Source organism: Coloeus monedula (assembly GCF_965178545.1).
Source record: "Coloeus monedula genome assembly, chromosome: 29".
Lineage (NCBI taxonomy): Eukaryota > Metazoa > Chordata > Aves > Passeriformes > Corvidae > Coloeus > Coloeus monedula.
The window spans coordinates 987,989-999,722 of NC_138809.1; the positions used below are offsets into that span (position 1 = coordinate 987,989).

General features: G+C 52.4%; 1 protein-coding gene across 1 annotated transcript; it reads left to right on the forward strand.

Moving 5' to 3' along the window:
• Window positions 1-110: 110 nt before the first annotated feature.
• Window positions 111-9,551, forward strand: SYT11 (synaptotagmin 11; the record flags this gene model as incomplete). The annotated part of the gene is made up of 4 exons (XM_082298611.1): window positions 111-144; window positions 3,472-4,295; window positions 6,902-7,022; window positions 9,238-9,551. 4 exons carry the CDS (start codon window positions 111-113, stop codon window positions 9,549-9,551), a joined length of 1,293 nt encoding a protein of 430 aa, XP_082154737.1.
• Window positions 9,552-11,734: the final 2,183 nt, after the last annotated feature.

The following is an 11,734-nucleotide window of genomic DNA, read 5'->3' on the forward strand; positions in this document are numbered from 1 at the left end:
GGGCGGGGCGAGCGCCGCAGCGGGACCAGTCGGCAGCTCCTGCATCCCGGCCGCGAGAGCATCCTCCGCACCGGGCCCCGCACCCCCGCGGCCCCGGCCTCGGCGGGGCCATGGCCGAGATCACCAGTGTCCACCCCGGCTTCGGTGAGTGGGGCCGGGCCGCGGCGGCCCCGGCTGCGGCCCCTCCGCCCCGGCGGGGCCCCGAGAGGCGCCTCCGGGGCCGGGCCGTGCCCTGCGCCTTCGGCCCCCCTCTCACCGCGCGGGGACGGGCAGCGCCGGTCCCGGGCTCCCCGCACCCGACGGCCGCGGCCCCGGCCCCTCAGCATCCCCCGGTACCGGCCCCTCAGCATGCCCCGCTCCGTCAGCATCCCGCGGCCCCTCCGCCCCCGCCGGCCGGGCGATGCTGCTCCCCCCGCGGCCGCCGCTCGCCGCCCGCTGCTGGGGCGGTGCCAGCGCTCGGCCCCGGGAGCGGGGCCGCTGCCGGCGGTCGCTGGCGGAGCGGGGGCCGGTGGCAGGTGCAGCCCGGGCCGATGACGTGATGTCTGTGCCGGGCCGCGCCGCGCCCCGGCCTTTGTTCGCGCTCCCCGGGGCGGCTGCGGCACCGGCACCGGCGGCACAAGGCGGGGCCTGCCCGGGGCACCGGGGGATGCTGCGGGCGGCGGCGGGGCCGGGGCGGGGCGGGGCGGGGGGGGAACCGGCCCGGCCGAGAGCTGGCGGGGCCCGGGCGGAGTCGGGAGCCGGTGCCGGGAGCGCCGCGGGGGCGATGGAGAAGCTCCAAGCCCCGCTCAGCCCCCGGGGGGAGCGAAGGGCCCGGCCCGTGCGGGGCCCGGTCCGGGGGTGTTGGGCCGAGAATCGCTCGGGTTTGGGATGGTTTTTCGTGCAGCCCCGGCGTGAGGAGGGCGGGGGCCGCAGCGCCGGGGCTTCCTCCAGCGCTGAGCATCCAAAGCGCTGCCTCCGCCTGTCCTGCAGCAGCCGCTGACCTTCCCCTCCCACCCTCCGGCCCCGTGGGCACTGCACGGGCGCTGCGTTTGCTCTGAATCCCGAACTACTCAGGGATATTCCTCCATCCGACAGCATTTATCTCACGGAGAACGGCCCCACTTCCCTCTTACCTTGTGTTTCCTGGGATCCGAGAGCCATGTGCTGTCACCATTTAGCCGCTGGCCACCATTGGGGTATCCTTAGCAAACATCGGGTTTCAAAGGAGGCTTTCAGTGATTTTTGATTTTGTTGCGGTCAAATCATAGCGTCACGTCGGAACAAAGGCGTCTTCCACAAAGTTTGGATAAAAAAGCGAAGTTCTGCTCTGTTGGAGGGAGGTGTCAGGCTGTGCTGCCATTTCAGATGGACCCTGGGCGTGGGGAGTGCTCTGAAAGCTGCAAAAGCTTCACTGGAATTGGGTTTAGGCAGCTTTAGGTCAGCGTAGTTTTCAAGTGCAGGGAATTATGGAGACAGGACTAAAGGATGTATGGAATGATTACATAAACGGGAGCCTTCAGCCAGGACAAGGGGGATTGTGAGCAAGATCCTGAGGCACGAACAGGCACTGGGTGAGATGAGGTGGGACACAGCAAACCTCAAGCCACGTCATGAGGCTGAGGAGCTCTTTGCCACAGAATGTCACAGGAGCCAAATGTAAGACTTGAAATAATATTTAGAGTTGAAATAATATTTAGAGTTGCGACAATTCAGTGGGAGAAGAGATTTATTTGGTGCTTTCTGGTGTGACTGTCGGGTGCTGCTGCTGGAATTGTCCCATCAGAGGTGCAGGAAATGAAGATACAAGAGCTGATTCTGTGAGGACACGACAGAAACAAAAAAACACACACTGAGAAGCAAGAATAAGAATAAGGAAATAAGAATAAGAATAAGAATAAGAATAAGAATAAGAATAAGAATAAGAATGGAGTTTCAGCATTTTTCTTACGTATCCACCAAAGCTTTTTAAGCTGTCTCCAAATGAGTTGTTAAAGACCATTTGCCTTATATCAAAGAGGGAACATTAAATAACAAACTGAAGTTGGGGTTTTGGGGCAGTGTTTCGTCAGCATTATGAATTCTTCTTGCTTTAGTTAATTCAATCCCAGGCTCTGCAGTGAAACCTGGGACAGGTTTCTCTGTGGAATCAATCACCACTGACAAAGATTCCAGCTGCAGGTCAGAAAGGCTTCTATCTAACCAAAAGTGGTTTTTCCAGTTTTGGGAGAAGGCAGAATAATTTTCCCTGAGTCTGTCAGGTGCTCAGTTTACAGCCTGTTAACCTCAGGAAACAGTGATGTGGGAAGAACAGAGAAAATCCAAACTCATGGTGCTCTCTATAGCTTCAAGGATGAGGTTAGAAGATTGTTTCCTCCTGTTTGTGGTACAGAATGAAGAGGAAGATGAGACAGGTTTGCCTTTTTTTAAGCAGCTGTCTCACTTGGGTACTGCCACGATTGCCATGATAATGGTTTTTGGTAAAGGAGTGGTTTGTACAATTTGTAAAAGAAAGAGATATGGGGTTAGAGGACCTTTTCTTTTGTTTGCTGGCTTCCCAAAGATAAAAGAAAATGGCTCTAAAATCAGGAATACAAAAATAAGTTACATGGAGAGCCTGACTCCACCTTTCCTAAAACCCCCCACCAAGAAACCGAAGACAGCAAAAAATCCCCTCCTTTTCCTCCCCTTTTAACATTGAACAGCCCCAGCTCTTTTCACATCTCCTTCTCTTCCATCTGCTCTCCATCCTCCACCCACCCCAGCCTTTCAGTCCTCTTGGAATTGCTGGAGGATGTCAGTGCAGAGTCCTGGGGAGCTCAGCACCACTGGCTTCATTCTGTGCCTTGGCAAAACTTCTCCAAAGTCATCCATTAGCAAATAACCAGATCAAAATGAACGTGGTATTTATTTTTTTTATTCTGCCTTGCCATTACTGATTAACACAGTTGGCATAAAATCTAGAAAATATCAGATAATCCCTAAATCCAAGCCCAGGATTTTCTGTCTGGCGGTTTGGGCACTGGATTTCCGTGGGAGATTTCACGTTTGCCCTTGGCCTCAGCCACAAAGGCCAGGGCAGAACAACCATTTCAGGGCAAAGTGGTGTTTTAAAAATTGTTAATAAAGGATCTCTCAGATCCAGCATTGTGGCCGTATTTATTGCCCCCTCCCCGTTGTGGAAATAGAATTGTGTAACATTTCTGAAAGGGGCATTAAAAAAATCAAAGAAAATGCTTCCTGCACATCAAGAGCCCGCGTTCCTATGGAGATGCTGGTGATGCAGGAGCTGGCTTTGGCAAGATAAGGTAATCAACAGTTTGAGATCCTTAGCACATGGAACACAGGTCAGGCACGCCTTAGGAGTGTGAGAAATAAATTTAGAAACAGAAGTGGTGTCTGGGGAAGCTTTGATAGGCAGATCCCAGGATTAAGAGCGCGACAGGACTGTGTAGATCCGCACACCTGGGGCCTCACTGCCTTGTCTCCCCACAGATGTGTCTCCCGTGGTGGCAGGACTCATTGGAGCCACCGTCCTGGTGGTTTCTGTCTCAGTCACAGTCTTTGTGTGGACATGCTGTCACCAGCAAGCAGAAAAGAAGCACAAAACCCCCCCGTACAAATTCATTCACATGCTGAAAGGCATCAGCATCTACCCGGAGACCTTGAGCAACAGGAAGAAAATCAACCGGATCCGGAGAGACAAGAACGGCACGGCCAAGGAGGCGGGCAGGGGGAACCTCCTGGTGGATGCTGCTGAGTCTGGGCTGATGGGCTCCGACAAGGCTCCGGACGCGCCCGGCGCAGCTCCCCGCCTCGACCAGCTCCCCATCAAAGTAGATTATGGAGACGAACTCAGCCCAGATCAAAGCCTCACCCCGGGAGGGAGCAAAACCTCCTCCCCCTCTTCCCCGGGCGACGACGTCATGCTGGGAGACCTGACTTTCTCAGTGGACTACAACTTCCCCAAAAAGGCGCTGGTGGTCACCATCCAGGAGGCGCACGGGCTGCCCGTGATGGACGAGCACACCCAGAGCTCCGACCCCTACATCAAGATGACCATTCTGCCCGACAAGAGGCACCGTGTCAAGACTCGCGTGCTCCGCAAGACCCTGGAGCCGGTCTTTGACGAGACCTTCACCTTCTACGGGATCCCCTACAGCCAGCTCCAGGACCTGGTGCTGCACTTCCTCGTGCTGAGCTTCGACCGCTTCTCCCGGGATGATGTGATTGGGGAGGTGATGGTGCCCCTTGCAGGGGTGGATCCGAGCACCGGGAAGGTCCAGCTGACCAGGGAGATCCTCAAAAGGAACATACAAGTAAGTTATGAGGCTCTTTGCCCTGTGTTTGATCCCAGTTCTTTGGATCCGTGGTTTAGCCACCAGGAATAATGCAATTCCTCAGCCACGAGGCCTGGCTCTCCCCAGGTGCGTGGTTTTGGTATGATGTGGCTGTGGTTTTAGCTGGGCACTTCTCTGCTGTGTGGTGATGGCAGGTGGGTAAGGTTTTGTCACCCCTGAGGCACGGGAATGAGGAATGTTATGATGGATGGTGCCAAGAAAAAAGGCAAATTCCCATCTCCAAATAAAAGCTGACGTGGTAACATCACTTAGATGTGCAAACCTCACTTAGAGAGGGAGATTTGTCTGATCTGACCAGTTTAGACCCCTCTGCTTGGAATTACTTACATCTGAATTGTTGCTGTAAAATTGTGCCAGTGCAGCCTGATGGGACTCCCCTTGTCCTGGAGCAGAAATCAGCGCCCAGGAACCCACCTGAGATGGGCTGGATTGGGAACAAAAGGCAGACATCTGACATTTGGGTGACATGAATCCCAGCGAAATGAATCCCACTCTCGGTGCCTGGTGCTGGAGACAGAAGGATGAGCACTCTGGAGCAGATGTTTGTGTGCTCAGGGAGGAGGAGGAGGGAGAGGAGGAGGAGGTACTTAAGATTTTAATCCTCTTGCTCAGTTGATTTCTGCTGCCCATCTCCCAGGTTCAATAGCAAAAGGCATTTGGGCTCACTTATTGATGTAACATCTGGGAAATCTTTGCTGGGCTCTATAAAATCCTTCCTTGTGTCCTAGAGTGGCACAGTTTAAGCGGAAATGTTTCTACTTTATGGGGTGTTCAGCTTTATTATTATTATTATTGTTGTTATTATTATTATTATTATTATTTAAAGGAGATTCTGTGTCAATGACCCCAACAAACCAAGAGTTCTGGTAATTACTTGGCTGCTCTTCAGTTCTTGGGATGCTTTTTAGGATAAAACAAGTGGCTGGTTCAGGGTCTTTAATATTTTTTTTCAGTGCATTGACTGGATCTCTTAGAAGAAATAGATTAAAAATAGAGGGAAAAATAGATTTGAATATAAATAATTTTAATCAAGGATGCCAATTATTTGCCATTTGTTAGTAATCAAAAATTGATTTACCTTGAAAATCTGCATCATTCCACAGCATCAAAACCAAACAAAGTTTGTCTGGAGGCTTCAAAATCTGGGATGCAGAATTGCATTTAACACCCAGTAATGACCCAGTTACCCAGGCCAGGCCTGCATCCCACATCCCATCCTAGTGAACATTCCCAAAAGTTTCTAACTGACAATCACAGACTGCAAATTACTTTGAAGCAGAATCCCAGAATCCCAGAAGGATTTGGGTTGGAAGGGACCTTAAATATCATCTCATTCCAACCCCATGCCATGGGGAGGGACACCTTAAGACCAGAAGAACCCCAAAACTCTTAATAACATCCTCACTCCATAAAAAATCTCTCTCTGGCTGTTGCATTCTTGTGTATCCAAGGAGCCAAAGTTCCAAACATTTCCCTTCCAGGGCCAGGAACTTGCTCAAATATTTATTCTCCTCCCAGAATTTTGCAGGAGCAGTAAGTTCCCAGCAGCTGGACTTCCATGGTCCTCGTGAGTCCCAAATCAGGATAGTTATCATCCTGTGATTCCAGGCATTTGAGAAACTTGTGGTAAACACACAGAAACCACTCAAATCAAAAGAATGAAATAAAAACGAACATTTTCCATGTTTAAGTTCCCACTCTGCACTTTCCCTGCTCAGCTGAGCAGGAGCACTGACAGAACTTCACCTCAGAGCACGGAATGGGGCGTTTGCTGTTGTGCCTCAGTGTTCTGAAAGGAGAAAAATCCCTTCCTTGGGGCCTCGCTGACCCTTTGCTCTGCCAGGTCCCAGCTCCTGACGGGGCAGGAGGAGGTCTGGAATTCTGGGAGAGAGCCCAAAGTTTCAGCAGCTCTGTGACTGACACCCCACGAGTTCCCACCCCTGGCTGGTGCTGTTCACCTTGACAGCAAATCAACTCCATCTCAGTCACTGCCAGCTCAGTGGAAGTGAGCACACACCATCTGGAAACCAAAATTAATTATCTTAATGTTATGCTAACGTAATGTTACTCTTTAGAAGGATGCACAGCAGGTTTAACTGAGACCTGAGATAAAACCAGCTCTGGTTTTATCTTCTTTTAATCTTCATCCTGTAGCTTTGCAGGCTGAACTGATGGTGAGACTGCCAGGACACTCCTGAAGAGCCTGAGGAGCTCAGCTACTGAGGCTCCACCAAAAATCAGTGGCATTTGAGCTCCCAAACCCCTCAGAGCCCTTTAGTCACAGATGCCCAAAGCCAGCCGTGGCCACTCCTCCCTCAGAAGGTTCCACCAGGTTTGTCCTGCTGGAAATGCAGAATTCCAGGCTGTGGGGGCACTCACAGCTCTGGGGGGAGCACGGGGTGGTTTCCCTTCTGCACCTGAGGCACCAAGAGTGGCCTGTGGCTCATTTTCCCACTCTTTAAGGCATTTAGCACAAGGAAAGAGAATTCTGGCGACCTCCAGAAATCATCCCTGGCTCTGAGACCACCTTGTCCTGACGAGCTCTCTGTGTTTCACCCTGACAGAAGTGCATCAGCAGAGGGGAGCTGCAGGTGTCCCTGTCCTACCAGCCCGTGGCACAGAGAATGACCGTGGTGGTGCTGAAAGCCAGGCATTTGCCAAAGATGGACATCACCGGCCTCTCAGGTAGAAGCTATTTTCTCCAGCTCTGCACGTGTGGGGAAAAAATAAATCCCCAAGTTCACTTGCAGGGCTTTTCCCTTGTTTCAGCTGAAGGTTTTGGCTGTTTGCACATTTTTCCTCAGACTCTTCCTGAGGGTGATGGATCGCTCCGAGTGCTCCGTCACTCACCTGCAGGTGGTTGTGCAAAGCAGCCCAAATCCTTCCTGCTGGGAGCCCCGGTTGGTTTGGTCAGGCAGGGGTTGGTGGAGGCAGCAGCTCTCTGTGCTGGATCCAGAACAGCCTGGATCCATGGGATCCATGGGATCCACGGGCAGAGGCCAAAGGTGTGAGGAAAACTGGGAATGGCCCTGGGTGGCTGGGGCTGGACATGAGCCCAGGTGTGCCCAGGTGTGCCCAGGTGGGCGAGAAGCTGATGGCACCTGGCCTGGACCAGCCCCAGGGTGGGCACAGGAGCAGGGCAGTGACTGTTCCCTTTGCTGGGCACCGATGAGAGACCTCAAATCTGGGGTCAGAGCGTGTCCAGAGAAGGGAACGGAGCTGGGAAGGGGCTGGAGAATTCCTGAGGGAGCTGGAAAGGGGCTCAGGCTGGAGCAAAGGAGGCTCAGGGGGGACCTTGTGGCTCTGCACAAGTCCCTGACAGGAGGGGGCAGCCGGGGGGGTCGGGCTCTGCTCCCAGGGAACAGGGACAGGAGGAGAGGGAACGGCCTCAGGCTGGGCCAGGGAAGGCTCAGGGTGGACATCAGCAGGAATTTCCCCATGGAAAGGGTGCTCAGGCCTTGGCAGGAGCTGCCCAGGGAGGTTTGGAGTGCCCATCCCTGGAGGTGTCTGAGGAAGGGCTGGAGGTGGCACTCAGAGCTCTGGGCTGGGGACAGGGTGGGCATCGGGCACAGCTGGGACTCGATGATCCTGGAGGGCTTTTCCAACCTCAATCATTCCATGATTCTGTGATCTGTGGTCCTGAGCAGCTGTTCCATGGCTTTGTCAGGCCCTGCCCCTGGGAGAGGAGGGGAACAAGTGTGAGGAGGAGCAGTGGCAGGCTCAGAATGGAGAGGAGGAATTCGAGACAATTCTGGCTCCGTGTTTTGGTTTTTTCCATTTCTGTTGTTTTTGCTGGGTTTGTTCTCGTGCTGTTTGAAGAGAGGAGAAGAGCAGCTGTTCTGGCTTCCCTGTTTCACAGATTCTCATACTCCTGAATCCCCTTTGCAAAGTTTCCTTCGGGATTATGGGGAAATGGTTGGAGTCAACCCGAGATTCAGTAACAGCCTGACTGAGAGCAAACGTAGCCCTGGTTTTGCAGCTTTCTCCTGGCCACCTCAGAGGGAATGCAGACAAATGAAGACCAGGATTAATTATTGTAGGCCCTACGTTTTACTCTTTTGTTAAAAAAAAAAAAAGAAAAGCCCCAGGATAAATTTTTCAGTGATGTTCTACCTGCAGAATCTTGTGACTAACACTGTTTATTTTTATGTGATCTTTGTATTATGCATAAGCCCAGTGCAGCCGGGTAAAAAAAAAAAGGTGAAAAAGAGGCAGTGCCAGCTGGGCAAGGGCCTTCCAGCTTCAAAACTTGTGTGGCACGAGAAAAAAAAAAGCTCTCAGTGCCTGGTATCTCGATTGTAATCCTGCACCAGTGTCTGCATAAAGAGCAGCTGCCCGAGGGCCGGGGGAGGCTGGGGGGAAAAGGGAGGCTTTGTTTTAAACTTTCTTCTTTCCCAGCACCTTCCACTGGCAGCGTTTCCCATCTGCAAATTATCAAAACTGCCTGGGCCCTTTGCTGGGCTGTGTCCTGAACAAGGGTGGGGTGGTCAGTCTGGGGAAGAGAGGGATTTGGGGTGACCTTCCCGTGGCCGCCCAGTGCTGGAAGGAGCCAGCAGGGAGAGGGATTGTTTATGAGGGCCTGGAGTGGCAGGGCAAGGGAAAACGGCTTCAAACTGCCAGAAGGCAGGGCCAGATGGGATATTGGGAAGGAATTGTTCCCTGGGAGGGTGGGCAGGCCCTGGCACAGGGTGCCCAGAGCAGCTGGGGCTGCCCCTGGATCCCTGGCAGTGCCCAAGGCCAGGTTGGAGCCACCTGGGACAGTGGGAGGTGTCCCAGCCCATGGCAGGGGGTGGGATGAGATTTTTAAGTCCCCCCCAGCCCAACCCACTCCGTGCCCGTGTCTCACACCCTGTGCTGGAGCTGTCCCGGGCTGTGTTATTGGTTCCTCCCTCTCCCCCAGCAGACCCCTACGTCAAGGTGAACGTTTACTACGGGCGCAAGCGCATCGCCAAGAAGAAGACCCACGTCAAGAAGTGCACTTTGAACCCCGTCTTCAACGAGTCCTTCATCTACGACATCCCCGTGGATCTCCTGCCCGACATCAGCATCGAGTTCCTGGTGATCGACTTCGACCGCACCACCAAGAACGAGGTGGTGGGGAGGCTGATCCTGGGCGCCCACAGCGGCAGCGCGGCGGGCGCCGAGCACTGGCGCGAGGTGTGTGACAGCCCCAGGAAAGCCGTGGCCAAGTGGCACAGCCTGAGCGAGTACTGAGCACAGGCCGACCCCTAGGACAGACTTAAACCTTGTTTTAGCTGTAGGACTAAACTTTCGTTGAGAAGCAGCAGCTGATTGGTTCTCTTAGTGATGTGATTTTTTTTTGCAGGGCACTAAAATTCTAAGGAGCATTAAAAAATCGATGGGGAATAAAGAAATAAATGAAAAAAAAAAAAAAGGTACCACGAATATATATAACAGTGTAATCACGCTATTGCATGCCTACTACAAACTGAAATTAGTATAACTGCCAATATCAAGTTGCAGGTTTTAATACAATTATCTGTCACTATGGAAGTTGTGTTTGTGCCGAGCTGTCTTTGCTGGTATTCACCAAGATTGGCCTGTCTTTATTAGGCTTCTCCCAAAGTTTCTGAATTCTGCTGTTTAACCTCTAGTTTCTTGTTAGTTTTGCCTGCCCATTGGTTCTTGCAGTTCTGTTCTGTGCTGGTTTGGGAGTCCCAACCGCGTTTCCATGTAGAGCTGGGTTAGAATTCTGCACTGGCACAAAAGGAAAATACAGGGAAAATGGCACTGGCCTCCAGAGAAGAAACAATTCTGTGTCAGGCACCGAAATCCTTGTTGCTGGGATGGACTTGGGGAGCTGTGAGGTCACAGCCGCCAAGGCTTGACTCTAAAATCCAAACCCCAACGAACTGATCCCGTTGCTTTTGCCACGTGGGAGTCACGCAGGCAGGATCTCACAGACTGTAGGAATTGGGGAAATCCTGCTCGGTTTCGTTGTATTTAATCCTGTCTGTGCATGAAAGAAACCCAAACATTGATTGGTGAGGAAACCCTTAAACGTGAAATGCCAAATTCTACCTGGCTGATGAGTTCTGTCCAACGGCAAAGCAGAACTGAGCTAGGGAAAGGCCTTGGAGGCAGAGCTTGTGCATGAAAAGATCACAAAGCTTCCCTTCATCCATGCTGGAGTCAATTTGCATCAGACGTGGTCCTGCAGTCACCCAAGAGCTCCCAAAAGAGGAGCAAACCCAGGGCAAAGCCTGGCACTAAAAAAATGGGCCAGACCTGGAGTTTCAAGGCAGCTTGGGGGAATCCTGGAATCCTGACTGACTCCTGAGTCTGGGAACCACCTGCAAGGGGACAGATGGCCCTGACCAGAGGGACCTTGAGCACCTCAGGCTGTTTTAACCCTGCAGAGTAAGGAATTTGGAACAGAAGTTCATAAAGTTTGGCAGCAGCTGCCTGACATGTGGTGGTGCTCACACGGCCCTGGAGCTGCCTTTGGACGCAACCAGAGCATCCTGGCACAGAACTGGATTTGGGTATTCTGGCTACAGCCCAGCCAGGGCACAGATAAGGATGATAACTGGCAGCAAATAATTCATGGTAACCAGTGTTGGTGAATTGAGCAGAAATAATTTTAACTAAAATTGTTCCTGGGCTCTCCAGTGGAAAAACAGAAGCAGAACTGGGTTTGCAGAGAGGCTCTTGGACAGCCCCAGGTTTTCAGGAAACCTTTCGCTGCTCCCAGGCAGCCACTCTGCTCTGAGCCCTGTGGGATGCAAATAGGAATGCAAATAACAGATTATAATATTTAAAAAATTAACATCATTTACCTACTTACAGGATTTGACTGCTGAATTTTAGATCCCTGTTGGAAAAATGATCCTTTTCACCTTCTCTCTCCTGAAATGGGAATAACTGAGCGAGGCTCCCCCAGCTCCCCACGAGGCGCCAGGGAAGCAGCAGCTCCGTGTGAACAGGCAGCACTTTGTGAGCTGCCACCACTTTGGCATCTCTTCCTAAGGCATTATTTTTGGAAAGCTGATTTTTCTCACTCACAGCCACTCACTCACTGGCCCTCCCTCCCAGGCAGTGGCTCCTTGGGGCTGCAGCTCCATTTCTCAGCAGACACAAGTGTGGATTTTGCTCCCCCCGTTACCCATCCCCATGGCCAGGATTTCTGCCTGAGGTTGTAGTAGATTTTATCAGTGTCTTAAATGCTTTCCAGCTCGAGCTCTTGGTGGCTCAGAGCCACAGCCCAGAGAACGAGTTCCCCCTTGGAAATTGCTGTAGATCTCTTTCAATCCTAGTTTTTGCACTAAGCAATTGCGTTGCTGCAGTTTAAGCAACTGTCACGACTTCTCCTCGGAACATGCTTTGAACACCGCTCCAAAGATCCGACCAGGACTAACAGCAACAACAAAATGCCC